The sequence below is a fragment of the Microcaecilia unicolor genome, chromosome 10 (genome assembly GCF_901765095.1).
Source record: "Microcaecilia unicolor chromosome 10, aMicUni1.1, whole genome shotgun sequence".
Taxonomy (NCBI): domain Eukaryota; kingdom Metazoa; phylum Chordata; class Amphibia; order Gymnophiona; family Siphonopidae; genus Microcaecilia; species Microcaecilia unicolor.
The window spans coordinates 29,638,706-29,666,629 of NC_044040.1; the positions used below are offsets into that span (position 1 = coordinate 29,638,706).

Below are 27,924 nucleotides of genomic sequence, written 5' to 3' on the forward strand. Positions count from 1 at the left end.
TGACTGCAATTTCTCTCAATATGCTTTATCCAGAAGTGAGAACTCAAAGGAGCAACTGTGTTGTGTAATAAAAACTTATGTGCTATATTTAGCATGCTTATCTTTTTCACTGTGCACATTTTCCAAAAGCAAATTTTGAATGACAAACTAAACGCTGTATCTGTAGTAGATGTGAATTTCTGGGGAAAGGTAACAAACAATTAAAGAAAAATATAGTAAAAATAAAATTGAGTCTTGGAGTTTTAGCTTATATTTTTAGACTAGCTTCAGAAATCCCATTTCCAATCAGCGGAGAAGACCAATAGAAGGCACATCCCTCCCCACAGTGGCTATGGTAAGACTCCTATTTTCAAACTTCAGCACTAAAAATTAAGAACCATGAAATGTAAACTGCTGGAGCTCAGCTGCCTAGTTTCTTTGTTCATTTTATTTACAGAGTTTCAAGAAAGCCATTAAATCCTTTCTAAAAAGTCTCAAATAAAAATGATTTTTAAAAAAAATTTAGTTCAGCACAGAGCCCCTCATTAAACACTTTATACAAATTCTGTACCTCAGTAGATTCTGTTTCACAGAAGCGGAGTACACAATGAATGCCTTACACATTAATTACAGGCAGTCTTTCCTCAGCTGAAAATAAGCTCAGGATGACATGTCGTAAAATGATTTATAGCATATTGACTAGCTCTTCTAATGAAAAAGCAATTGTCAAAGTTTTTCCCAGGAGAACACTCTCTGTGCCACAGCAATCCATACTTATGGAAAGGCATGAGCTAGGAAATGAAAACCAAATGGACCCACAGCTGGGATAAGCCCTCAATAATTAATTTAACTACCAGTGATTTGCTACAGGCCTGTTATAACTTAAAAAAAAAAATTTCCCTTGAGAGTAATAAGGTCAACAAAGGGTACAGTTCATGCCTTCTACTCACCTAATCGTATAATTTATATAAAAAGGCTTTAGTGTATGTGCACTGTGCAAATAAATAAATAAAAACGTATGTTTTTTTCCAACCAGAGATTGCTGCTGCTATCTTTGCATATAAGAAACAAAAAATTCAATTTGCACATATTGTAAATAGTGCCACAACTATTAAACAAAGTTGAACTGATTGCACCTTCTGAATATTAGAATATTAGAAAATGTAGCAATAAGGAACACATTGCTATGGAAGGGTTGCTCCTTCCGACTCCTTGATTAAGGAACCGCAAACAGTTTGAGGTCTGTCCTTGTTGCTTCGCTTTAATGAGCTGTGAGCACTTTCTTTTTCCTTGTTAAAGTGGTTAATGCTGCTTCAACAGCCTCATTATCACTGGCACAGCACATTCTCTGTTGTTCCTACATAGGAGCCCCCTTTAGTGTGACAGATGATCAGAAAGTCAAATCACATTGCTGTAATGTACTTGTTGATAAAACCCCTGCAGCGCCATTCCTCGTCCCCTGTGGGGATGGCACCATTGTTTATATTTTCTCAAAGGTTTCCTACAATTACCACAACTGTACTTTTTCATTGTAAAGTGTACAATCAAAGCCATCGTAGATCAAGAATGTACCTCAAACTTTGATGAAACAATGCTTATTTTTGGGGGGTTCTGATCAAGGCATAGTAATTAGTGCTGTACTGAACAGCATATTTTACTATTCGTCCGAATACGAATAATGAAAAATATTATTTGGCCGAATGCAAATACCGAATACGAACAGGAGTAGATTCTGTATATGGTGCCTAAAAAAAAATCAACACTGAAAATATTTCCAGCTAAATGTATTCTATAAACCATGTCTACATTTAGGTGCAATTGATAGAATATGCCTAGTTGGTTTATAGAATACGCCCACTGGCCATGCGTGCACCTAACACTAGGTGCGTTCATTTATGTCAAGAAAAACTTGCAAGGGTCCTGTTTACTAAGCCGTTCTAAAAGCACAATAACATTTTTAGTATGCTCTAACCGTGTAGATGCCCATAATATTCCTATGGGCATCTAGACGGTTAGCGCATGCTCATTTTTAGCATGCACTAAAAATGCCAGTGCACCTTAGTAAACAGGGCCCTTCCCCAACTGTCTTTGCCATACACGTATCTCACTCTACCATAATATCACCTTGATATTACTTGCACCTTGTATTTGTTCACACCGGAATCAGTCAACGCTGATTACGGTACCATGTAAGCCACATTGAGCCTGCAAAGAGGTGGGAAAATGTGGGATACAAATGCAACAAATAAATAAATACTAGCACTTAAGTTAGGCGTGAAGCAATGCCAATTCCTTCTTTTCTATTGGAGAGACCATCTGAAGTGACTGGATAATGTTTGGAACTTAATTGTTGATTTAGGGACGGCCTTCTGTCCCCAAATTTTGAGCCTGCAGAAAAAGTGTCTGAGGTTGAATTGAAAGTGGAAAAAAAAAATGTGGACGACTTCCAAGTTTTGTCCACTCGTGCTGTTAAAGCTTGAATCTGATTTTGCTGAGACTCAGAAACTACAAACAGTTATGGTTAAAGAGCTTGGAAGTATGATTTTTCTGGTTTTATTTAAGTTATCATGACTTCTACTTTGATTATTATATCATATTAATATATTGTTTCTTTTATGATCCTCTGGATCTGATATTCTTCTACTGTTGTAGAACCCTGCCTATTTCTCTTTTTTTGTCTTATCATTTTGATTAAGACTGAATACACATATTGGGTTTGAATAGGTTATTCTGCAAAGGAGAATGGCTCAACCTGCTGAGGTTTTGTTTTGTTGTTGTTGTTATTGGGTTTTTTTTTTCATTTTGCTGATGAAAACATCCTCAATATGAATTTAATCCTATAGTAAGTACACAATACATTATTTCTCTTATATATATTTTCAAGATTTGTTTCTATGAATGGAGTTGTTGGAGAGCAATTCCAAGCATTCTACTAAGATGGGTATGTGGAAATTCAGGGCAAATTCTGGCAATGCCTTCATTCCTAGTTGCATGCCTAAGGGCTCTTGGTGGTAGAAACATGAGGTAAGACACCCAAATGAATGTAACTAGCCCAGATTTTAAACCAACAACAAAGAAAGAATTGACTTTTAGATGTTTTTGGTTATGCAAGACTATGAATTATTTGTTTTGGGTACTGCAGCAGATAAAGTAAATAGACTCACCAGAGGGTCCAGTCATGACCACAGTATGGTTGAACATTCCCTAGGTAGAATCCCAAAGACTGTGTGACCTCCACTAGGTTGGTGAAGTCCAGGCTAATGCTGTTGAAAAGCAACGATGTCATGATGATCTCATCAATAGCCCACACATCTTCACTCCGGCCAGAGTGATATGGCTGCCACCATCTGAACTGGATTCCAAACTGTCTGGCATCCTGTGGAAGCTCCACAGATATTATCCTAAAAGAGAAAACAGAAGATCTTACTGAAAGTACATTAAACATTAATGGCAGAAATTATCAAGCTGCATTAGGGCTTTAAGCTGTATTATTTGCCCTTTAATGCAACTTAATGGGACCTAACACAGATTGACTTAATTTACTGCAGTGATATTTAAGTCACTGTGGGTTACATAGTAATGAGATGCAAAACATGCAAATGCCTATAAAGCAGCATAATGCGACTTATAGTGATATATTACAAGTCACGTTATGGGCAGAAAATCATGGTAAACTGTTTCTGTGTATGGAAATATGACCCCCTAGTGATTGTAGCATGAGACAACCACTAGGGGTGCCATTTTGACAGGCAGTGCCAGAGGGCAGGAGCGACTGGGGATCTCTCCTGCCCAGCAACCACTAGACCACTAGGGCACATAGATATAGCCAAAGGGGTGGGGTAGTGGGGGGGGGGGGAACTTTTGGAGGTTGGGGACAGAATTCTGGGAGGAGTGAGAATTTCAACTGGAGGGTGGGGGTTTGGTCAGGGGGTTGGCGATTGCATCGAGTGAAGGTAAGAACTTGGATCAGAGGGTTTGGGGACTGCATCAGGGGAACTTGGGTTGGAGGGTAGGAGCTAGAATTTATGGCTGAGAGCACAGTGGAAAAAGAATTGTAGGTGTGGGGGTGGGGAGGGAAGACTGGAAAGCTTAAGGACTGTGATTGTGATGGCAGAGAAGCTCCATCCTAATTATAAGCTTTAGCAGCCTAGATACCAAATCATTTGCATTAGGCTGGCTTCAACTTCAGTCTGTACATCGGAGCTGCCTTATGAATACGTAAGAGAAGGGGGCTTTGGCATGTGAGCACATGAGATCAGGCAAGTGACTGTGTCACATGCCTAATGCATGTGACTTGGTATCTATGGGTAGGCCAGCATTCAAATTCTGCTTTTCTCATTGATTCTTCTTGTGAACTTCAACTTGGCCAGGCTACTTCACATTCCATTGCCTCAGTTGTAAACTAAGGGATCTAATTACTAAAGATTCTTTTTTTTATATTTTGTGAAAAAATAGCCTGATGGTTAGAGCAGTGGGCTGAGAATGAAAGAAACCAAGGTTCAGATTCCACTGCCATTCTTTGTGATCTTCAGCAAAATCACTTGGCCCTCCTTTGCCTCAGGTGCAAAGTTAGATTGTAAGCCCTCTGAGGACAAGAAAATATCTATTGAACCTGAATGTAACTTGCCTTGGGATACTACCAGGGCTTTTTTTGAGGGGGTACTTGGGGGTACTGAGTACCAGCACCTTTTCCATTGTCTGCTAAAATTGACCCATGGACCCCAAGTTTTAATGAAAGAGCTCAGGCTCTACACACCAATTTTGCCTTGTCATGGATTCTGTGACTGGATACAGGGGACCTGGCAATTGTGGGGTACCGGCACCTTTTTGGCTAGTAAAAACACACTGGATACTACTGAAAAAGATGAGAACTAAATCATCTTACCAAATAGGGCCCTTAGTTTGTAAGCATTATGAGGACAGGGAAATATCTAATGTATTGTGAACATAACTTGCCTTGATCAATGAAATGCTTAATATAAATACTAAAAAGAAATAACTGAAAAGACTAAATTATCAACATGGGCTACTGTTAAAATGGGTTATATTACCACTAAATCATGCTATTTTAGAAAGGCCACATTTTATGCAATGAGACCTAGTTACTAATAAGTGGAGTTAGCAGTAAAATAACACATCTTAACAGTAGCCAACTCTAATCTCCCACTTAACAGTAGCCCAAATTGATAACTATGCTCCTCTGCCTCTCTTTGTTGTGCAAGTTAACCTAATAAAGAGAACCCAATATAATTTAATACATGTTGACTGAAACTGACAGGAACTTTTAATTCTACCTTTTTCTATTTGGTTGGGTATATACATTTATCAAGCCCAATGATCACTGCTTTCTACAATATCTGGTTGAAAAACTTTGACTGCAAAAAGAAAGTAAGGGAGGACCAATCAAAAACCAACTCAAAGGTAAAAGGAAAAGATTTATTAGTCAGACTTGATGCCTCAAGAGTCAACAATAGGGGTCAACAAATCTATAAACAATCTAGATGTATGTAAGTGCCAATGAATACAACCTCATACGTATAATATGCAAAATGCATATGTAACGGCATCCTTGGTATTGTGATATCAGGAAGTTGTTGGCTTCTGACACTGCCATTGTACTAAACTGTAGTTTGCCTTTTTAAGGATGACACAAAGAGTTGCAACAGAGTGGGCACTCTGGAGAGAGTGCATAATATGAGAAGAGATCAACAAAAATTAGAAAAATGGACTAATTTTTGCCAGTTAATATTTAATGTGAGGAAATGCAGAGTAATGCACTTGAAGAGTAGAAATCCAAAGGAGTTTATGTGCTAGGGAGTATATAACATTCAACTTCCTGGTATTTCACTACCAAGGACGCTGTTACATATGCATCTTGTACATTATGAGCTAGATTCTATAAACGGAGCCTGATAATTCTGCATGGAAAAAAAATACGCCTGGGATGGGCATATTCTCTAAAGCACGTCTATATTTTATAGAATAGGCTTAAATTTACACACGGAATATAGAATATGCTGAGTGCCTCTCCACGTGACCAAATTCAGTTGTGGCCATTTACGACATGTTTTACTTGCAGGCTTATTTTCGAAAGAGAAGGGCACCCATCTTTCGACACAAATCGGGAGATGGGCATCCTTCTCTCAGGGTCGCCCAAATCGGCATAATCGAAAGTCGATTATGGATGTCCCCATCTGCTTCCCGTTGCGGGGATGACCAAGGTTCCCTGGGACATGTCGGAGGCATAGCAAAGGCAAGACTGGGGCGTGCCTAACAGATGGGTGTCCTCGAGTGATAATGGAAAAAAGAAGGGAGTTCCTGATGAGCACTTGGACAACTTTACCTGGTCCCTTTTTTCTTACGACCAAGCCTCAAAAAGGTAACCCAAACTGATCACTGAAGGGAATCGGGGATGACCTCCCCAGACTCCTCCTGTGGTTCCTCTTACCCACATGCATCACTTTGCACTTGTCAACATTGAACTTCATCTGCCACTTGGATGCCCAATCCCCCAGTCGACCTAAATGTTGAGATTTGGGTGTCCTCAACTGCATTATCGAAATGAAAGATGGCCGCCCATCTTGTTTCGATAATATGGGTTTCCCCACCTCTTCATGGGGATGTCCTGCGAGGACGCCCTCAGGAAAACTGGGGCGCCCCGTTCGATTACGCCCCTCTTGGCGTAAATCTGGGTGCCTAAATTAGGCAGGGAGCGGGTGTATTCTATAACAAAGTGCATAGATTTTAGAAACACCCATGCCCTGACCAAGGCCCTGCTCCTTTAACAACTATGCAACTTATAATTTAAGCACACCACCTTACAGAATACACTTAGGGCCCTGTTACTAAGGCACATTAGCATTTTTAATGCCCCTAAAATTAGCACGCACTAACCATGTAGGTGCCTATAGGGATATTGTAGGCATGTACATGGTTAACGCACATTAAAAACGCTAATGCGCCTATAACACAGCTTAGTAAAGAGAGCCTATAGTGATTTGTGCACATAAATCTTAATTAATGGCAATGCTTGTTAACATCCAATTGACAGCACTGATTACTTCAATTTCTGCACAGAAATTAAGGCACGATATATAGAATCCCATGGTATATATATGAGGTTGTATTCATTGGCACTTACACAAGTCTGGATTGTTTATAGATTTGTTGACTCCTGAGGCAGGCACCTCTGAGCCAAAACACAGATCTGCATCAAGTTTGACCAATAAAGCTTTTCTTTTTGCCCATGACTTGGTATTTGATTGGTCCTGTAGATAATAAACACAGTTATGCACCCTGGAATAGAGTCAAAGGGCAAAGGCCATATATCATGAGGTCCAGGAATTTATGATCTGATATGATATCCTTACGGGCAAACAGGCCTGGGAAAGGAGGAAGCATAAACAAACATGAGAATGTGGTCTAGCAGGTGAGGGAAACCAGATAGTTTTGAAAAAAGACCAGATGATCCCGAGTAAGATAACTTGCTGAAGCCCCAACTACCTAATAAAATCTGCCCCAAAACGCTTCATAGCAGACCTCACATTACACCTAAACTACATGCTGCAACATGGTCTCTTTCCTAAGGACAAAGCCAACATACTACTCACCCCAATACCTAAAGATACAAAAAAAAAAAAGAAAATGAAATCACCAACTACCGCCCGGTAGCATCTATCCCACTGATAGTCAAACTGCTGGAAAGCATGATAACCAAGCAACTCACTGACTACTTAAACAAATTCTCAATATTACACGAATCACAATCAGGATTTTGCTCCAACCACAGCACCAAAACAGTACTAATTACTCTCCTAACCAAATTCAAACAAGAAATTGCAACTGGCAAAAGCATACTTCTCCTACAATTCGACATGTCCAGTGCGTTCGACATGGTAAACCATAAAATACTACTAAACATTCTAGAATACTTCAGGGTCAGTGGAAGTGTACTTAGCTGGATCAAAGGTTTCCTAACCACAAGAACATGCCAAGTGATTTCAAATTCGAATATATCACCACCATGGAAACCAGAACGTGGAGTATCCCAAGGATCACCCTTTTCAACCTAATGATGACCCTACTAGCCAAATCCCTATCCAACCAAGGCCTTAACCCTTACATCTACGCAGATGATGTTATGATATACATCCCATTCAAACATGATCTAACAGAAATCACAAATGAAATCAAACTCAGCCTGCAAAACATGAACTCATGGGCGGATGCATTCCAACTAAAACTCAATGCAGAAAAAACACACTGTCTCATCCTGTCATCCCAATACAAAACAAATAAACCCACCAATATAATCACCCCAGATTACACCCTTACTGTTTCAGACAGCCTGAAAATTCTCGGCGTTACAATTGACCGAAACCTCATGCTAGAAAGTCAAGCAAAAACTACAACAAAGAAAAAGTTCTACTCAATGTGGAAACTCATACGAGTAAAACTTTTCTTCTCGAGGGAAATATTCCGCAGCCTGGTACAATCAATGGTACTCACGTCACCTAGATTACTGCAATGCAATCTATGCCGGATGCAAAGAACAAATCATTAAGAAACTCCAAACGGCCCAAAATACCACAGCAAGACTCATATTTGGAAAAACGAAATTCGAAAGTGCCAAACCCTTACGAGAAAAACTGCATTGGCTCCCAAACAAAGAATGAATTGTGTTCAAAATCTGTACCCTGGTTCATAAAATTATTCACGGTGAGGCCCTGGTATACATGGCAGACCTCTTAGACTTACCAATTAGAAACACAAGAAGGTCAACACGCACGTACCTAAATCTCCACTTCCCAAGCTGCAAAGGACTAAAATATAAATCAACCTATGCATCCAGCTTCTCCTACATAAGCACACAACTATGGAATGCACTACCAAACGTCATGAAAACAATGCAAGACCTAACAAACATCTGGAAATCATTAAAAACCTACTTGTTCAAAAAGGCATACCATAACGATCCAACTTAAACACCTGAACACTGCAACACAATGAAACTTATACCAGAACTGGACAAAACTTAACTGTTCCTCTTTGATTACCTATCAACTCTGTCACTCATGAACTCTAACACAATACCACACTGTATTTCTCATACCGGAATTGGCGATCGTCATCACGGTACTATGTAAGCAGTGGTGTGCTGGAGCAGGCTCTCACAGGCTCGCAAGAGCCGGTTGTTAAGTTTTTAAGAATTTTTGGAGCCGGTTGTTAAAGTAGGGCCCTCCATGGCTACTTTAACAACTGGCTCCCAAAATGTGGGCTTGGGCCGCCTGCTGAATTCTCTTTTACTTTGCTGGTGGGGATGCTGAGCCCTGCCAGCCAAGTAAATAGACTGCTCCTTGTTTCCAGTTCTGAGCAGCAGGCTGGGATTTCTCGAGCATGTGTGAGAAGTTCCAGCATGCTGCTCAGAGGAAGATGTTGGGCGTGGTGGCAGTCAATTTATTGGCTGCCAGCAAAGGTATGCCTAGCGTGCCTGCAGGGAGGGAGAGATGAGAGAGAGACAAGTGTTGCTACCCCCTCCCCCCGGCCACCCCTGGCCCTTCCAACTGCAGAGCTGGCTACATCCCTCCCAAGAAAGAGCCTGTTCTTAAAAATTTACCAGCACACCCCTGTATGTAATCAACATTGAGCCTGCAAATGGGTGGGAAAATGTGGGATACAAATGCAACAAATAAATAAATAAAATAAATCATTGTTAAATACAAGTGTATAAAAATAGCTGTTTCAGTTCAGTATGTTGGAGTGATAGATACAGAAAGCATATGTAAGCAGTAGTTCTATCCTCCCATGAGAAAATATTAATTGTGTCAATACTTGGTAAGTAAATAAATTACTTTTCTCATAAGCGGCAACCTCAGTCTTTTATCTCTACAAATTGTGGGTAACTGCTATATGAAGATTTGGAGAGGTGGTAAAAAGACCTAAAATATTTCACAGTCCTCCCCTACTTTCTTTTTGCATTTGAACACTTCATAGGGGATCTTCTTCTTCTTTTTTTTTTTTGATTTTGACTAACATAATCTTTCAACCTTAATCTCATCAAACAGAGTCTGTACACCCACTAATCTTTTTCTTGTCACACAGCACACACATTCATTTCATTGTAGTGTAGAAATCTGATCAAAGATAAGTCCCAAGCGTATAGCGAAGCAGAGTATGCAGGACCATTTGATTTGTCATGGAACCTATGACAACCAACTTACTCTCAACAAACTAAAGAAAATGAAGAATAATATCTGATTTCCCACAGCAATCATCGTGCACAGGAGCAGGATGCATCTGCTAATTGCCACAGTACTGACATGTGCTTGCAAGTCTCATAAATCATCACCAAATATCACACTGCTCACACATGGCACACAGGTTGAAGTTGTGAAGTATCCTGGCAAGCTGAAGATTTGTCCCTATCTACACATAAACAGCACATTTAGAATAGGAGGCTTTGGCCAATGTGAAACGTACGTTGAAAATGATGGTTTTACCTGTGTGTTCAATGCAGTGTAAGAGATTAACCAGCTGGTTAATTGGAGAAAGGTGTTCAAGCTCCCAAAGAGGTGCCACTAGCTTTTGTCTGATTCCTTCCAGAGCATACAGTTATTTTTCCTGTGACCACATGTGTGAGAAGGTGCAGGATTATTTTGCTTTTCCACTAAAAACAATGGGGTCAATATTCAAATTTATTTAACTGGCCTGAAAAGGCTCCTGGCTGCAGCTAAACCGCATGCTCGAGGCTAACCACTAATTTTCAGCAGCACTTAACTGTTTAGCGCTGCTGAAAATAACCGCTTAGCGCCAAACTGCAAATTGGCTTTGGGGGAGGGCATTCTGGGGGCGGAATCAGCATTTGGCCAGTTAAGTGCTGATATTCACACTTAACCAGCCAGTTAACTGCTTAAATAGGACCACATAGAAGGCAGTCCTGTCTTTATGCAGTAACCCATAGCTGGTTAAGGGGTCCTTTTACTAAGCTGCGGGAAAAAAGGGTCCTGTGAGAGTTGCGGGGGCCACTTTCCCATGCACCAGGGCCCTTTTTACCACAGCAGGTAAAAAGCCCCTAAAAAATGGCCACACATAGTAGATGACGGCAGAAAAAGACCTGCACGGTCCATCTAGTCTTCCCAACAAGATAAACTCATATGTTCTACTTCTTGTGTATACCTTACCTTGATTTGTATCTGCCATTTTCAGGGCACAGACCGTAGAAGTCTGCCCAGCATTAGCCCCACCTCCCAAACACCAGCCCCGCCTCCCAATCTCAGATAACTCTTACTTCGTGGCCACGTGATGGGGAGCACTTACCACCACCCATTGAGGTGGTGGTAAGGGTTTCCACAGTAACCCAGCGGTAAATGGGCAGCACACAGCAATGCCTGATTACCGCCAGGTTAGCGTCAAGCTACAAAATAGTTTTTCACGGTGTGCCAGAAACAGGGCACGCCTGAACCGAACTATTGCTGGTGGCCACGTTGGGTCAGCGGTAGTTCCGGGATAACATGCGATAAGCCCGCGTTGGGCTTACCTCCACTTTGTAAAAGGGCCCCTAAGTGCTGAATATCATTAGCATTAGCCGGCTCCGCAAAACCAGATATTCAATGCCGAAGCCCGGACATGGCCTGGTATTGAATATCTGGGTTTAACGGATTAAAAACATCTTTACAGATTGTATGCATATAACCATAGTTGCACACTGGGCAGACAATTTTATAAGAGCTTGTTTCTGTGCTTTTCCTGCAGAAATGCTTTTGAAATAAAGATAGGTGATTGATCGCATTTTGGTGGGCATGTATTTGAGAGATGGGAGTGAATGGGGGCATGGAGGGGGTTGTGTTCTATATTTAGCCCACTTGATCTGTGAGTACAAATGTTTGCTGAAGAATCCACAGTGAACCCGGTGTATGGGTGGTGGTGTTATCAATCCATAAGTTAATTGTAAATTAGAGAAAAAGGTATTAGAGGTAGAGAGGGTAAACTTGCTGACCTGAACATGTATACCCTGGAGGAAAGGAGAAACAGGGGTGATAAGATACAGACGTTCAAATATTTGAAAGGTATTAATCCGCAAACGAACCTTCTCCGTAGATGGGAAGGCGGTAGAACTAGAGGACATGATATGAGATCGAAGGGGGGCAGACTCAAGAAAAATGTCAGGAAGTATTTTTTCCACAGAGAGAGTGGTAGATACTTGGAATGCCCTCCCGTGGGAGGTGGTGGAGATGAAAACGGTAGCAGAATTCAAGCATGCGTGGGATAAACATAAAGGAATCCTGTTCAGAAGAAATGGATCCTCAGAAGCTTAGCCGAGATTGGGAGGCGCGGCTGGTGTTTGGGAGGCGGGGCTAGTGCTGGGCAAGACTTCTACGGTCTGTGCCCTGAAAATGGCAGATACAAATCAAGGTAAGGTATACACAAAAAGTAGCACATATGAGTTTATCTTGTTGGGAAGACTAGATGGACCGTGCAGGTCTTTTTCTGCCGTCATCTACTATGTTACTATGTATGTTACTTAAGTAAATGGCAATATATGCTCTCCTCGGTTGACTCTTTAGTTTTATATTAAATTAGTTATGATGTTTTCTCAGATAGCATTTTGTAATGCTTTGGTTTTATATTATGTTAGTTATGATGTTTGCTCAGATGGCATTTTGTAATGTTTTGGCAATTATGTTCAATAAAGATTCAAATTTAAAAAAAAAAGAAAATAACCCTCCCTAAGCCTATGGCATTCCTCTTATATGCCTTCTTCCTCATAGGAGACAAAGAGGGACAGAAGGCAGGCAGAAGGCTGAGAGAAAACAAGGGCCAGGATTCCTTTTGACTACTTTTGATACAACAGTGGAATATTCCAGCCTCCTTTAAATTTCATTTAATGGCTGTTGAGAGACCTCCACCCTGATCTTAATCTTTCCCAGATATGCATGTATCTAATATTAAAACCCACTGCAGTTTGTTTGGAAGAAAAATGCAGCTGTCAAACAGCAGAAAGATTAAATAGGCTTTTCCTGCAGAACATTAAACGTGCAATTATTTTTCCTATGACCAAAGATTAATTAAATTGCTGACAACAGATTGACTGTAGAATTTATCACTCTATTTTCATTACAAAGAAAAACGTTTTTTTTTTTTAAATATATTTTTGGCCAGCTAGCACACTAAGGTAGAGCAAGCTCCATGTTCTCCATCATAATAAATGTCAACAATATGCCCACATAAGCACATCTGTTCATTTTTCGTATGTTCATAGCATCCCATAAGCCAGAAGAAAGTCCCTTATCTGCCCCTAGACCTCAGAAACAGCATCCCTTAATTCCATCATGTGCACCAAAATACAATATATGCAAATGTACAATTTAGTACACACTGATTACTGTGCATTTATTGAACAAAAATCCTTCGTATGCTGGATTATGCATTATCAAAACTCATGGGCGATAAAATCCTGCATATTAAGTATTGGATCTAACCTGTACTCAAAGCACTGCAGTGCCCATCTTCTCTGTTTTTCAAATAGGAATGCTTTTCAGGATATTTCCAATGAATATCTATCAAGAATATATGGTTATTTTTGCCTACCCTGCAAGGAAAGTTTACAGCCAAGTTCCAGAGTCGGAGTCTATATAGTATCATATAGAAGAGGTAATGGTGGTAGTGAATATGCATAGTTCAGGAAGACCCTCATAACTCTGGACTTACATTATGCAGGAAGACAGAATTTAACTCTCTCCAAGAGAAGCTCCTTTAGTCCTCAACTCCTGTATCATATAGCATAGCGAATTCCACATATAAATGCAATTATGTGAGCACTTTTCCGATGTCTCTCTGTCTTCCTAGGCAAGTCTCTGGTCTCAGAACATTCTGTGAGATAATGTTTCCCAGCTGAAGCTATAACCAGTAACCTCTTGTCTACAGGAAGCTGGCCTACCAAACAGCCAATAGCAGAATTTCCCTCTGGCCGAATCAGGAATAAATCTGTTAGTTTCCTTAAAATGTAGTTTTCTTTCTAACCACTCATAGGTTTGATGAAGTTAGAAAGTAATCATAAAGTCTAGCTAAACTTAAGTCATGCATTGATAATAATAAACATGGAATGTCATTTTAGTGTTGTGGTGCTACCACTGGGGGTCATTCAGCCATATAAGGAAGGATGCCCCTTAGTGATAACATCGTGAGATTACTGCTAGAAGGCAGGTGTCATTTTGGAGGGGCAGTGGAAAGTGACCGCTGTCGCCTTTGCTGTCAAACCAGTTGTGTGTGTGTTTGGGAGGAGGGGTGCAAAGGGAGAGTAGGGAAATTGGTAGAGTTTCTGTAGTGGGGGGTGGGCTTTCTGTAGCAGTGAGTGGAACTGTTATGGCAACAGGTGGGGTTGGACTGGAGGGCTTGTCTTGTGTCAGGGAGTTGAGGAGGAATTTGTGAGAAGGCTCAGGGGGGGCTTGACTGGGTGGGGCAGAGTGAGAGTTGGGGAATCGTGGGTCAGGCTTGGGGAAGACTGGCTCTTCTGTGAAGGCTTGGGTTTGGGGTGAGGACCAACTTGAGAGGGGCACTCCATGAACCATTTTTGAAGCTGCGATACTGGACTGCCAGTAGCACAAGCTGCATTTACTGCCTCTTTTTGAGCTGGGGGTGAGTTTGGCTGCACTATTGGCAATCCCGATATCAAGCGTATGGTAATTACCCATGCACTAGATGTCACAGCAGGCCACACCTCCATCCATCTCTGTCACCCAAACCGGCTCACTCCAGCATTAGGCAGCTAATGCAGTATTTTTAACAGAAAGGCTCCTGTTTTAGCACAGTTGGCAGTAGCATGGGCCTACGCTATAGTCTACCATGCCGAAAACCCCACATTAGCTGCTAAATGCAGCTTAGTAGAAGGGCCCTTAAATCCTATATAATAATTCTCACCTCCAATAGGATGTGCCTGGGACCGTGCCTGCCGGAAGTGGTCTGCTAGGCAGGCACGCACTGCCAATTTGGCAAAGCAAAGCAATCTGAGTGCTGGCCATTAGGACACAGGGTTGATAGGAGAGTTTTAAAAGACTGAAGGAAACAAAAGTGTTAAACTGGAGAAGGTGGGGGGGGGGGGGGGGGGGAGATGTGAATGACTGAAAGACATGAACATTTGGGAAAGGAAAACAATCTGAATGCTGGCCATTAGGACACAGGGTAGATAGGAGCGTTTTAAAAGACTGAAGGAAACGAAAGTGTTAAACTGGAGAAGGGGGGGGGGGGGGGAGTTGTGAATGAATGAAAGAAATGAAAATTTATGAGAGGAACACAATCTGAATGCCGGGCATTTGTACACAGGGTAGATAGGACACTTTTTTTAAAAAATGAAGGACGTGAAAGTATTACATCTTGGGGGAGGGGTGAGGAGGAAAGCGGTGGGGTATCCGGATACTGGGCGTTAGGGCCACGGGGGTACATAGACTTTTGAAAGCCTTAAGGAACCCAAAGTGTGGGAAGGAGGAGGAAAAGGAGGGGAGGGAACGGGGTGAGGGGCATTAGGAACAGGGGAGGGGGCCCTGTCACACACTCTCATTCTCACACACACACTGTCACACAGACAGTCTCACTCTGTCACACACCCGCACATTCACTCTGGCTCTCTCTCTCAAACATACACACTCCCAGGAAAACCTTGCTAGCGCCCGTTTCATTCGTTCCAGAAACGGGCCTTTTTTACTAGTTATTATATATTTTGTACCTCATATTACAATCTAACCATCATAAATTGTGCTTATCTAAAAAAAACATATTCTTCTACTTTATGCTAATAGTATTAAAAAGAAACTTTCTAGTAAACCACTATTCTCTGAAATTGCTCCTCTTTTATGGAATTCCTTACCAATTACTATCAGATCTAAAAGTGATTTACTACAGTTTAGAAAATTTCTTAAAATAATTATATTTCAGAAATATATTGGCTATTGATCAATTGTTTTTATGATTCTATATTACTTCTTATTATTGTGATCTTTACTCTTCTGTAAACTGTTCAGATGTCTTGGGTTGGATGGTATATAAATTATTATTATTATTGTTATCTAGATAACTTAGCAAGGTTAGGGTGCTCTAGGTGCAGCAATATTCAGCTTCTAACCATATAACTTAGGGATATGCATGGACAAAGAATTCCAGTTCATTTTCAGAAATTTTGTTGATTTTCATTTTTTGTTTATTCCATACATTTTGGTTTATTTATTTATTTAAAAGATTTCTAGTCTGCACCATCTACTATCCTGGGTGGAGTACAAAATACATTCATAATTATAATTCACATACCGTAAAACATAATACATATATGATCTCATATGCAGATAAAAAAAGTGACATTCAAAATAACCCCCTTTACAGATTGCTTCAGCATTCAAAATAACATCTGTCAAATAATGGTATTAAATGCTTGCTGAAACAAAACAGTCTTTAAAGTCATTCAAGTTTTTTAAGGCTGTAATCTCTTGAGGCAACGAATTCCACAGATTTGGTCCTGCAATAGAGAAAATCTGTACTCATCAAGTTAAACTTTCTTAAACAATGGAGCATCGAGCAGTTTGCGATGGCTGATGCATATGAAAACTGGCTGTAATCACGGGAGAGATTTCATTCACTATCAGTTTGAATACTAATAGTAGAATTTTTGTATTGTACCTGTAAACTATCGGAAGCCAATGCAAATGAACAAGTGCAGGAGTAATATATTAAAATTGTCTCAGTCCTAGAAGAACACAGGCTGTTGCGTTCTGCGTTACTTGAAGTGAACGCAGCGCATATATTGGCAAACCCCAAAACAAAGCATTGCAGTAGTCAGTGGGGCATTATTAAGCTTTGAAACACAGGCCGAAAATTTTCATGGGACAAATAATCCTTCAATCGTCTGACAAGTTTCAACTTATAAGAATACTGGACTAAATAATTCATGTATGTTAAACTGATTTTGTACTCATTACATTTTTAAAGGTGCAACTAATGAACTGAGAGATTAGAGAAGTAGCCTAATGGTTAAAACAGCAGGCTGGGAACCAGAAGGGCCAGGTTCAAACCCCATGATAGTTCCTTGCGGCCTTGGGCAGCTCACTTAACCCTTCCTGCGTCAGGAGAAAGCACTGGCAAACCACTTTGTAGCATGCCAAGAAATCCACAAGGGGTGGTCACCAAGAGCTAACTCTGACTCAAGGGCACATTTGGAATCTGGAAATGAACTAAGTATGTGTTTTATGAATACACAACCCTAGCATAACCTATGTCTTCAAGTCAGAATGCAACAATAATAGGGATAACTTTATATGGAAAAATTATTTGTATAAACTTATGTTAACATATTTGGAAGTCAGACTTGGTGGGATAGTTGAGCTGAAAAATGCATAAAGACATATGAATGAATTATCAATATATCTTTATGCAGTTGTTGGTCTACTGAATATTATTCTTATTATGTCTAGACTCTCAAGCTTGTCCTCAATGGAAGTATTGTAATTTCTTGCTCCAACTAGGAAACATGTTTTATATGGTGACAAAATATTTCTTGATTGAAAGATTACTAGCAAAGTCTTGCTGTAATCAGAAAAGCCCTTAAGTTCATGAGCACATGGTTCGTCATAACTACAACATTTAATATACCTTGGTTCATGATAGCTGAGATAAGAATAATGTTCCAGCAGTTTCCAGGTAATGCCATTATCATAAGAATAGTGCAGCAAAACTCCTTCCCCGGGCTGGTCCGGTGCTTTACAGGTACTCAGAACAGACTTACTTCCAAGACGTAAAGTGAATTGGAGAAATCTTGGGGAGATGGAAAGAGCATTATTGACAAACTTACTAGATCAACTTGCAATTTTTTCTCACTGTTTTTGAATTCACCTATCAGTTCTCAAATCTAGAAAATGTTAATCAGCTAGTAAAGAATGAAAAACAAATGCCATATTTTTTTGTGCTGCTGAATTTTCTTTCACATGGGGTAATGCAATGTGATACACATTTTTCAAACTGACAGAATTTAATTATTCATTAGGCACCAGGATGTGGGGGAGGCACTGAATTGGGCTAATCAGCAGCCACAAGTTGTCAAATTTAAAAAAAAAATCCTTCATAAATAATTTTTTACTTGGCTCTGACACAATGGTTTTAAATTAACATCTATTTTTAGGCTGCTTGTACAATTCTTAACCTCAAGTCTGCTTACTTAACACAACCCAAAAGTAGAATAGCTAAATAAAATCAAGACTGAAAATATGAAGGAATGAGCTACACAGATTTTAGTAATTTATCACGTTATAAAAATAATTGAAATCATGGGTAAACTTCAAGGATTGGGAAAACGCAGTTCCAAAGAAAATACAAAGGAAATGGGGAGGATAATTTTACAAAAGCTTTTTATATATAAAGCTTGGTTTCACTCATGGAAAAGACATTAGGCACAAGCTACCAGCACATATATGTATAAAAGTATACATATGTATTCTTTTATACATATATAAAGTAAATGTTTCTAGAGGGGAAGTTGGGTGGTAGGGAAGAGGAGATGCTGAACACACCAGTGGGGAAAGGAAGGGAGATACTGGACATGAGGAAACATTTCCATCACATGTGGGGTCTAGCTTTAAAAAGAGGACAGCTATGTGAGAAGTCCAAAAAGGACCAGGGAAGACAGATTTCAAATACCACTATAGCTCCTTCTGATCAAGGGCAAGCCACTTCACCCACCACTGTTTCATGTGCAAACTTACTGATGCTGACACAGCCCATTCACGTTGAATGGGATGTGTCGGCATTGCCACGCAGAAGCCACTAGCGTGGCTTAGTAAAGAGGGGAGTTAGAAAGTAAGCCCTCTAGGGACAAGAAAATATCTACTGTACCTGAATGTAATGTGCCTTGAGTTACAAGTGAAATCCAAAATCCCTTTCCTTCTTATTTCAGAAAGGCAACACTTTATGAAGTGCATGTGTGTTTTATAAAATCTGCAAGTACATACAGATTCACACCTTTTTCAGAGCAGGTGTACATGTTTGCTTGAGTGTTTGCATACTGATAAAGCTTGTTCTGGGATCCTATAGTGGTACCTGTGTTGCCTTTCTGAAATAAGGACAGTAGGTGCAAACTTTCTGTGTGCTGACTTTTTTAATGCACTTATGCAGTTGTGTAATATTATAAATGCTCCTTTCTGCATGTAAAATAGGCTTTACACATGGAAAACGTTTTATAAAATGACCTCCAACTTTTGTAAATTGCAAAGAATGTGTTTAAGCTGACAAACATAAGAACATAAGAGAAGCCATACTGGGTCAGACCAATGGTCCATCTAGCCCAGTATCCCGTTTTGCAAACAGTGGTCAAGCCACGTCCCAAATACCTGACAGCAACCCAATTACCAGCAACATTTCCATGTTACCAATCCTGGGGCAAGCAGTTGCTTCCCCATGTCTGTCTCAAAAGCAGACTATGGACTTTTCCTCCAGGAATTTCGATACGCTAACCGCTATTACTACCTCTTCTGGCAAAGAGTTCCAGAGCTTAACTATTCGTTGAGAGCTTAACTATTTATACATATTCTGGAACAAGCATAAATATACACATGTGCCTGCAGGTGCTGATTGCACTTATAAAAGGTGGTTTCAGAATGGAAAGTAACCTCTTGCTTCTATAAAAGTTGCCAAAAATTGCAAATGCAAATTTAAGTGTGTTCTCAATTTGCATGTGCAATTTAATAGGATAATGAGTGCCAATAATTAGCTTTTTAACAAGCAATTATTGGCATTAATTAGATTTAATAAGGACTTATCCACACCTAAAATTTGCACACAGCCTGAAAAAGGGGGCACAGAAATCGGAGAGTCATGGGTATTTTGGGGTGGATTAGGGTGTGGTTTTGAGTTACACGTATAGGGCCAGATTCAATATAAGGTGCCTAAAAAATCTGCACGGTAAACATTTCTGCTTAAGTGGTGCCTAGATTTAGGTGCAGTATATAGAATACGCTTAGTTGATATCCCAACACCTAAAACTATGGGCCTCCATTTACGCCAATGAAAACATAGCAAAAATCCCTGCACATAGGTTTACATACACTGGGCCATATTCTATAACTGCGCGAGTAAATTTTGGAACGTACATGAAATGCCAATTTTCCTGTACATAGCCACACCTCTTTTGAACTATGAACATTAGAATTTAGGCGCAGTTCATTACAGAATATACTTATGGGCCCTTTTACTAAGCCACGTAAACGTCTATGTGCACCCAACGCACGCTAAAATGGACTTATCACCCAACTACCGCATGGCTCTTGCAGTAATTTCATTTTTGGTGCGTGTCTGCTACGTGCATCTGAAAGATCATTTTTATTTTTGGACGCACATAATGGACACGTGCTAAGTTGCATCTGATGCGCATAGGTCCTTACCGCCCAAATTCTTTACCGCTAGGTCTATGGCTGGCGGTAAAGTCAGAGACCCAAAATGGACGTGCAGTAATTTTGATTTTGCCACATGTCCATTTTCGGGAAACAAAAAGGCATTTGTTTACAGGCGCGCTGAAAAATAATTCTGTGCATGCCCCAAACCCATACCTACACTACTGCAGTCCATTTTTTTACCACAGCTTAGTAAAAGGACTCCTATTGTGAGTTGTGTGTGTAAATTCTAATTATTACCAATTAGTGCTTATTATTGTTAAGTGCTGTTATCAATGCTGATGAGCTTGTTCAGCCAATTAAGTTACACGCGCTATTATAGAATATGCCTGGATTTCATTGCAGATGTCTAGGCACGTTATATAGAATCCGGGGGATAATGGTAGAATAATGGTGCTCCATGTGTAAATTTAGATGCAGGCATTTGCACCACATTTTCATTGGTCCAAATAGCAGTGCCTAAATGTATGAATGACCTCTCCGTTTAAGCGTTAATTCTATAAACCATACCGCTTACGTGGGTTTCTTTTGGTGACAATTTTTTAGGTACCAAATATAGGGCGTCTTTTACTAAGGCGCGCTCACATTTTTAGCACACGCTAAAATTGTGGGTGCGCTAAACATTAGAGACGCCAATGCATTCCTATTGGTGTCTCTAACGTTTAGCATGCCCACAATTTTAGCACGCACTAAAAATGTGAACGCGCCTTAGTAAAAGACACCCATAGAATCTAGCCCTATATATGTACTTTCTCTTTCTAAAATCACCACTTTTTGATGTATTTCACTGCAACCAGTTATGGAACCGGTTCTAAAACCCATGCAACCAGTTCTAAAATCACCTCAAAAATCTGCTGTCAGTTTGCTTGCAAAGACTCAATGCAGTGCTTTCATTTCCTGCATTTTTTGAAGGTAAAATAACGTGAAAAAATGTGAAAGCAAATCTTGCTCAAAAAGCCTTGTGAAACCTTTTGCTTAATTCTGAAACAGAATTCTTGGGCAAAATTGTGTTTTTAGTACTATTTTTGTTGGCATGACTTTCCATCCCAGAAGGTGCAGGAAGTAAGGCCCTTATACTTCAAAAATGCAAGCAAACTGACCTGCAGAACTTTCTTTTTACTTTTTTTTTTGCCTCGATTGTTAAATGTGGTCCAAATGTAGACATTTCTGTTGTAATGCATAATATTTATATAATGAATGACCACAGTGCCATTCCTTTCCTGTTCACCTGGACTGTGAACTGTCAAGAAAAGCAGTGATGAGTTGACGTCTTCCATCCTTATTAAAGACCAAGGCCTTGCCGCTTGCTAGCACACCACATCCGAAGCTGACTTCAGCACCACGGACAGAGTAAAAGTTATGGTACGAGGACAGCCTAGAGCTGCTGAAGCTCTCTGAAATGAACACAGGGAATGTCTGGGAGGCCATTTCACAAGCAGGACCTGTAAAGCCCGGATCACACCTAAGGAAAAAAAAAAAGAAAAATTAAGTCTGAATCTAATGCACAGCTCCCGATTAAAAGAAACATGATACAATTTTATTTTTAAAATGTTTATACACTTTCAATCAAAAAATATTTTAAACTGCCAAGAGTGCAATAATATATCTCAAAAACACTAAGTATCACTCCTTTTATACAGTCTATAGGTGGACATAAGACCTCGATCAAACATAAGAAAGCCAATGGGCGGAGCTATGATGTTGGCGTCCTATTTGAATGTCCGCCATTTTCTGAGCCATTGTTCGCGATGGATTGAAAAGAAAAGAAAAAACATTTTTTGTTTTTGATATTTCTCCTGATGAAGGCTGCGAAACAGTGGGGTCCCTTGCTGTCGGGAAAGTTTATAAGACATTGCGAGTGTGGAGGATTGTATATTAATACTCACTTTAAAAAAATTGAAGAAGAGCAAATTGTATTCAACTTTATGACCTTCTTAAAAGCATGACTGGAGGAAACGAATTAGCAATTTGAAATAATTTCATCATTGCTACCTGGGAGTCAGGACGTAAAGACTCTAGAAGAGTCACAAATCAGCACTTTAAGCTAAGTTATTGATTTTTTGAATATTTTGTTGCTGATATATGCTGAACAGTAGACTTTGCAATTCTGTTTCATCTTTCAATACCTTCCAGTTTTCATCTAGAGGGGTCTAGCAATGGATACTACAGTTTCTTACATCCATTAGTACTCTCTATAGAGGGGTGTATAGATTTTGATCACTTTTTGATATTGTAAGATACTCCGTTTTCCGTTTTTTGCTCACAGAATCTTTTTCTCCCTAAGTGTGGGAGTTTTTTGATGTCTGTGATTTTTTCGGAAGGCGGTAGGAGCCTATGATGTTGGCCATTTCAGTGGAGTCCTAATGTTAGGTTCCCTGGGCTGTTGAGGCTATTTTATTCATATAAATTTCTTATGTTTGATCGAGGTCTTATGTCCACCTATAGACTGTATAAAAGGAGTGATACTTAGTGTTTTTGAGATATACACTTTCAATGCAAAGTTCTAAGCAGTTTCCAATAAAACAAATATTTCCATCATAAAAAACATACACCGCTAAAAGACAAGACCTAATCTTCCTAAAATCTGAATCAGCATAATAATCAACCACCATTCAGTAAGGGAGAGGGAGATCAGAAGAAGAATGGGACTCAGGGACTGGAGATTTGGAATTGGAGAAGAGCAGGGACCTGGAGACTAGGAGAAGAGTAAGTGCTCTGGGATTGTAGAAAGACTGGGGATTTGGAGATAAAGTAGTCAGTGAGGGAGGTAGAGCAGGGACTTGAAAAAAAAGTGAAAACGGGGATGTGAGGATTAAGCAGGGATTTAGGAGGATACTGGAGGCTTGTTATGAGTGTTAGATGGATTGGGAGTATGAGTTACAGTGTGATATGGTAAGAGAAGGAGGCTTAATGGTGAGGATTCGCTGAGAGGTGGTGTGCATAACCTGGAGAACTAGAGAGAGTGCAAGATGCAGTAGACAGAGATTACATTTATTTATTTAGGTATACTTGCTGTACTTGGAGGGATAAAAGAGGATGAATCTCCGAAGTGGATAAGAGGGTGGGAATGGGATTTGGGTTGGAGTTGGAGAGGTGCTAAAAGAGGGGTAATAGGCAGGGGAAATAGTAAAGAGGAGGGAAGAAAAGAAAGGGGAAATGAAAAGGAGATTCCAGAAGCAAACTTGGCAGAAGACTAAAAAAAAAAAAAAAGAGATCAGGCCAAGTTGATTAAAAAGCTAAATCCCCAAACAGCAGCAAAACAAAACAAAAATGGAAAAGAAAAGTTTTTATTTTCAGTTTTCAGAGCTTGGCATGTCAGTCTTGAGAATGTTCATTTCTTAAATGTTTGCATTTTGCTCGGTATAGGCTAAAATGCATTTCTGTTTCTCTCTCTCTCTCCAGTGTTCCACTGCTCCTAGTTTGGTTTCTATATTTTCATTCTAATTTGTGGGCACTTAATTTTTATTAGCTGAAGGTTTGTCTGTGTGTGGCTGTTCTTGGAGCTGGTATAATATTTGAAGTTCTGCCCTATCATAAGCTCTGCTACTGCTTGCAGGGATCCTATTTCATAATGATGCCCCTGCAGTGAGAGTACTCGCACCTTTTTGGTTCTAGAAAAAAGTACTGTGTAGTCATATTGGAGTCTTTATGATGTCATTTTATTGATATGTCGCAATCTACTTGTCAGCCCAACTTTCAATACTGCAGAAGGTCTCAAAAACTCATGTACTTCATCATCTTATCCCCAATTTTTAGCTAAAATATTTTTTCAACCTTATGAAATGCCACATAGCTGGATAATTTTGCCATTTCAAGTATTCCATATGTGGGGGTTTTTTCATGGACAGAGGGCTGGTGCTACACATTTTGCTACTCTATGCAAAATGCTTCAAATGCCCCTGCCATCCCTCCCCACCTATACTGTGTGACCCTCCTTCTCCCATGAATGTCCTAAGCTATCAGTGCTGGCCTTTCCTTTCTCTTGATCGGGATTTTGGGAATACATTCCTGCCACCCTAGAAATTTGAGGGGCAATTCTATAATATAGGTGTTAAACATTTATGCACCCATTGCATGTGTAAATGTTTAGAATAATGGCATTTACATGCATATGTGAGCTCATACACGTGTAGCTGCCAAAATTCCACCTAAGCATTATGCTGCAACCACTTGTGAGTGGTACAGAGGTAGGTTTCCTTAGGAATATTCCCTTATTGGTGTTGATAGTGAGCCACTTTAGGGTAGGTGGAGTTTACCTGCTGAGTCAGAGGGGCAGGGCTCAGGCAGGGAGGAGGTTAAATACCCTGGAGCAGAACAAATCAGGGAGACCCTGAGTCAAGAAGTCTCCAAGGGAGTGGCCCTGAGTAAGGACCTCCCAACATATGCAGAAAGAAGGCTACAGTTCCTGAGGGAAGTACCAGGGCAGAGAAATAGCCTGAGCTTTAGTGTTTCCCTAGGGTGGGAACATGTGTGTGTTCACCTCAGCCCCCCAGGAGTTAATTATACATATAAGGAAGACTTCCAAGGTAGGCAATAACCTTGAAGTATATCCAGAGAGTACCTGATTTTGGTGTGCGCCCACAAGGGGCCCAAGTCGGCGCTAGAACCCACTGTGTTTGGGCCTGGCTAGGAGCTAGCCCTGTTAAGAGTATTTCCTGTGATTATACTGAGAGAGAGAAAGAGAGAGAGAGACTAATTAAAAGGATAAAGCCTGTGACGTAACAGAGCTGATTACTGTCCCTTTGTGTACATAAATAAAATGTTTTGACTTTTACCTGTAACCTGTGTGTGAGGTCCTACAGCCAGCCACTAGCCACGCTGCCACACCACTTAAATTACATAGCCTTTATTTGAATGGGAGGTGTACACACGGATGGAAAATGGGCCGGGCTCAAACTTACATGTGTAAATAAAATGTTTTGACTTTTACCTGCATTCTATAACGGACGGTAGATGTCTACTTTTCTTCACAGAATAGGCTCCTACTGGACACTTTCTGGGTGCCTACTTGTAGGCACCTTGTTAATAGAATTGCCCTTTTGTTGCCTCTCCTCTGGGTGATTAGGCACCTGCTGATTTCACTATTGGGAGCCTATCTGTGGCTGGCCTTGCAATATGCAACAATTTATCTGGCCATGGCATTGATAATTACATTTTACTGTAATAAACGGGTTGTCTTGATAATAAGGTTTCTATCAATATTCAAAATTATGCAAAGAAACCCACAATCACTTACAGAGGAAAGGCAGCAGATATAATGAGTTGCAAGGAGGGGTTCCTGCATTATTAATAAGGGGAAAGAACAAGCTAGAGTTGAAGGGGGGGGGGGAGAGAATGTCCATGAAGGATGAAGGAGGCCGCACCCTGCAGCAATCTGCCCTTGTGTTCTTTGTCACTGGGGCTGAGTGGTCTCTGGGGTTCCAAGCCACATTACAAAGGTACCTCCCTACTGACATATGTCATACCCCTGCCTGGGTGACATAAAATTAGAATAAGAGCACCCAGCATGCACACAAGTCATTTTGTATGGTTCATCCAGAAGCCAAAATTTACTCTTAGATATCAAATATAATCAATCTCTTACTTGCAGCCATTTCTAGTGCACTGTCCTCGGCCAGAGCAGAACTTCAGGCAAGATGGACCGATATAAACTGCAGTACAAACAAATTGCTTTAATTAAAAAAAAAAAGCAGCAGTTTAAAATGAAAGGAGCAGAGTCACCACATATTCTAATGTTTAAAAATGACAGGTATGCATTTATATGCAATTGAATATATGTCTGTATATAAAGAGAAAGTGGGAAGAAGATAACGCAGGAAGATACATGATAGTCATCTGTGGGATAATATAGTTATTTTCATAAATAAGCAAATACCTTATAGAACCTAACCACTCCCATTCATGGTCCTGGAGAGACCAAGGAATAGAGGGCCTAAGATGCAAAATGATTTAATAGGGCAGGAGACAGTCCTGCGGGAGTCAAGAGGGGACATTTAGCAGCACTTAATCTGACAGCGCTACTAAATATCCACAGTAATTGCCATGGCACTTGTAAGGTAGTGCTGGGGCAGAGCTGGGAGTTATGTGGACACTGGTGATATTCAGTGCTGATGCCTGCATAGCTAATCAGGCAAGTAGGACCCTTGGAACAGAAATTCAAGTCAGCATTAAAGACCTGGTTGATTTCCCAAGCATTAAGTATATGGTTACACCCATCTGTTTGCAGCGGGTTTCTCCTTCTCTCTATTTTGGCCTCTCCTTTTGTGTGACAGCTAATTTGCTTAACATTCTAAGGCAGGGATTCTCAACTGGGACCTCAGGACACACCATGCCAGTCTGATTTTCAAGATATCCATAATGAATATGCATGAGAGAGCTTTGCATGCAATGGAAGGAGTGCATGTAGATTTATCTCATGCATGTTCACTGTGAGTATTCTGAAAACCAAACTGGTTTACCCCCAAATTCTACATATGGCGCCATATGGCCAAATTGTGTGCACAACTTAATTGATTAACAAACCAATCAGCACCAATAATTGGTTTTAATTAGAGTTTGCATGCACGACTTTCTAGGCGAATTCTATAATGCAGTGCACATAAATTTTCATGTGTGTAGTTGAAAAGGGGGCATGGCCATGGGCATGGAATGGGTGGGTTGTGGGCATTTCACAAAACTATGTACACTATTATGGAATACTTAGGCGTAGGTATTTAGGCATGGGTTTAGGTGACCTAAATGGGTGCACCTAGTGGAGGAGTAGCCTAGTGGTTAGTGCAGTGGACCTTGATCCTGGGGAACTGAGTTTAATTCTCACTGCAGCTCCTTGAGACTCTGGGCAAGTCACTTAACCTTCCATTGCCCCTGGTACAAAATAAGTACCTGAATATATGTAAACCGCTTTGAATGTAGTTGGAAAAACCTCAGAAAGGCAGTATATCAATTTCCATAAATTTTAGTTGCAATAGCACATGTGCATATTCTATAAATATGCCTAACTTTAGGCATAGTTTATAGAATCACACTAACCATGTGGTTTTTCAGCGCTGATTTTTAAAGTGCCATTTATTGAATTTGGCCCTTAGTATGTCATGAAGACTAGGTTGTGAACTCTTGGTCTAAAGCAGCTATTCCCAACCCAGTCCTCAGGGCACACCTAGTTCCATCTGGTTTTCAGGATATCCACAATGAGTATGCATGAGAGAGACTTGCATGCACTGCCTCATTTGCATGCAAATTGAACTCATGAATATGCATTATGGATATCCTGAAAACTCAGTGGGACTAGGTGTGCCCCGAGGACTGGGTTGGGAATCGCTGGTCAAAAGGTATATGTGCTATTTAATACTTCCTTTTGTATGGGTGCTTTGTGTGCTGTTCTGATGGTTTGTTTGTCCATCCCTGTATTTCAGTGGCCATTTTAAGACTGTTAACTGCTTTGAAATATACGTGATGTGGCAATACAGTAAAGTCTCGATTATCCAACTTAAACAGGGTCGACCTGTTATCGGAGAAATGAAAAGTC

The 27,924-nt window shown here is 40.3% G+C and overlaps 1 protein-coding gene across 1 annotated transcript in view; it reads right to left on the reverse strand.

Moving 5' to 3' along the window:
• RELN (reelin) overlaps positions 1-27,924 on the reverse strand; it is a 568,089-nt gene that overhangs the window by 236,630 nt on the left and 303,535 nt on the right. The window contains exons 17-20 of the mRNA XM_030217170.1: positions 25,984-26,050; positions 21,628-21,861; positions 17,611-17,772; positions 3,144-3,380 (exon numbers count right to left, since the gene is read on the reverse strand). Of these exons, the coding sequence (XP_030073030.1) occupies positions 3,144-3,380; positions 17,611-17,772; positions 21,628-21,861; positions 25,984-26,050 (700 nt within the window). The remainder of the gene's footprint in view (positions 1-3,143; positions 3,381-17,610; positions 17,773-21,627; positions 21,862-25,983; positions 26,051-27,924) is intronic.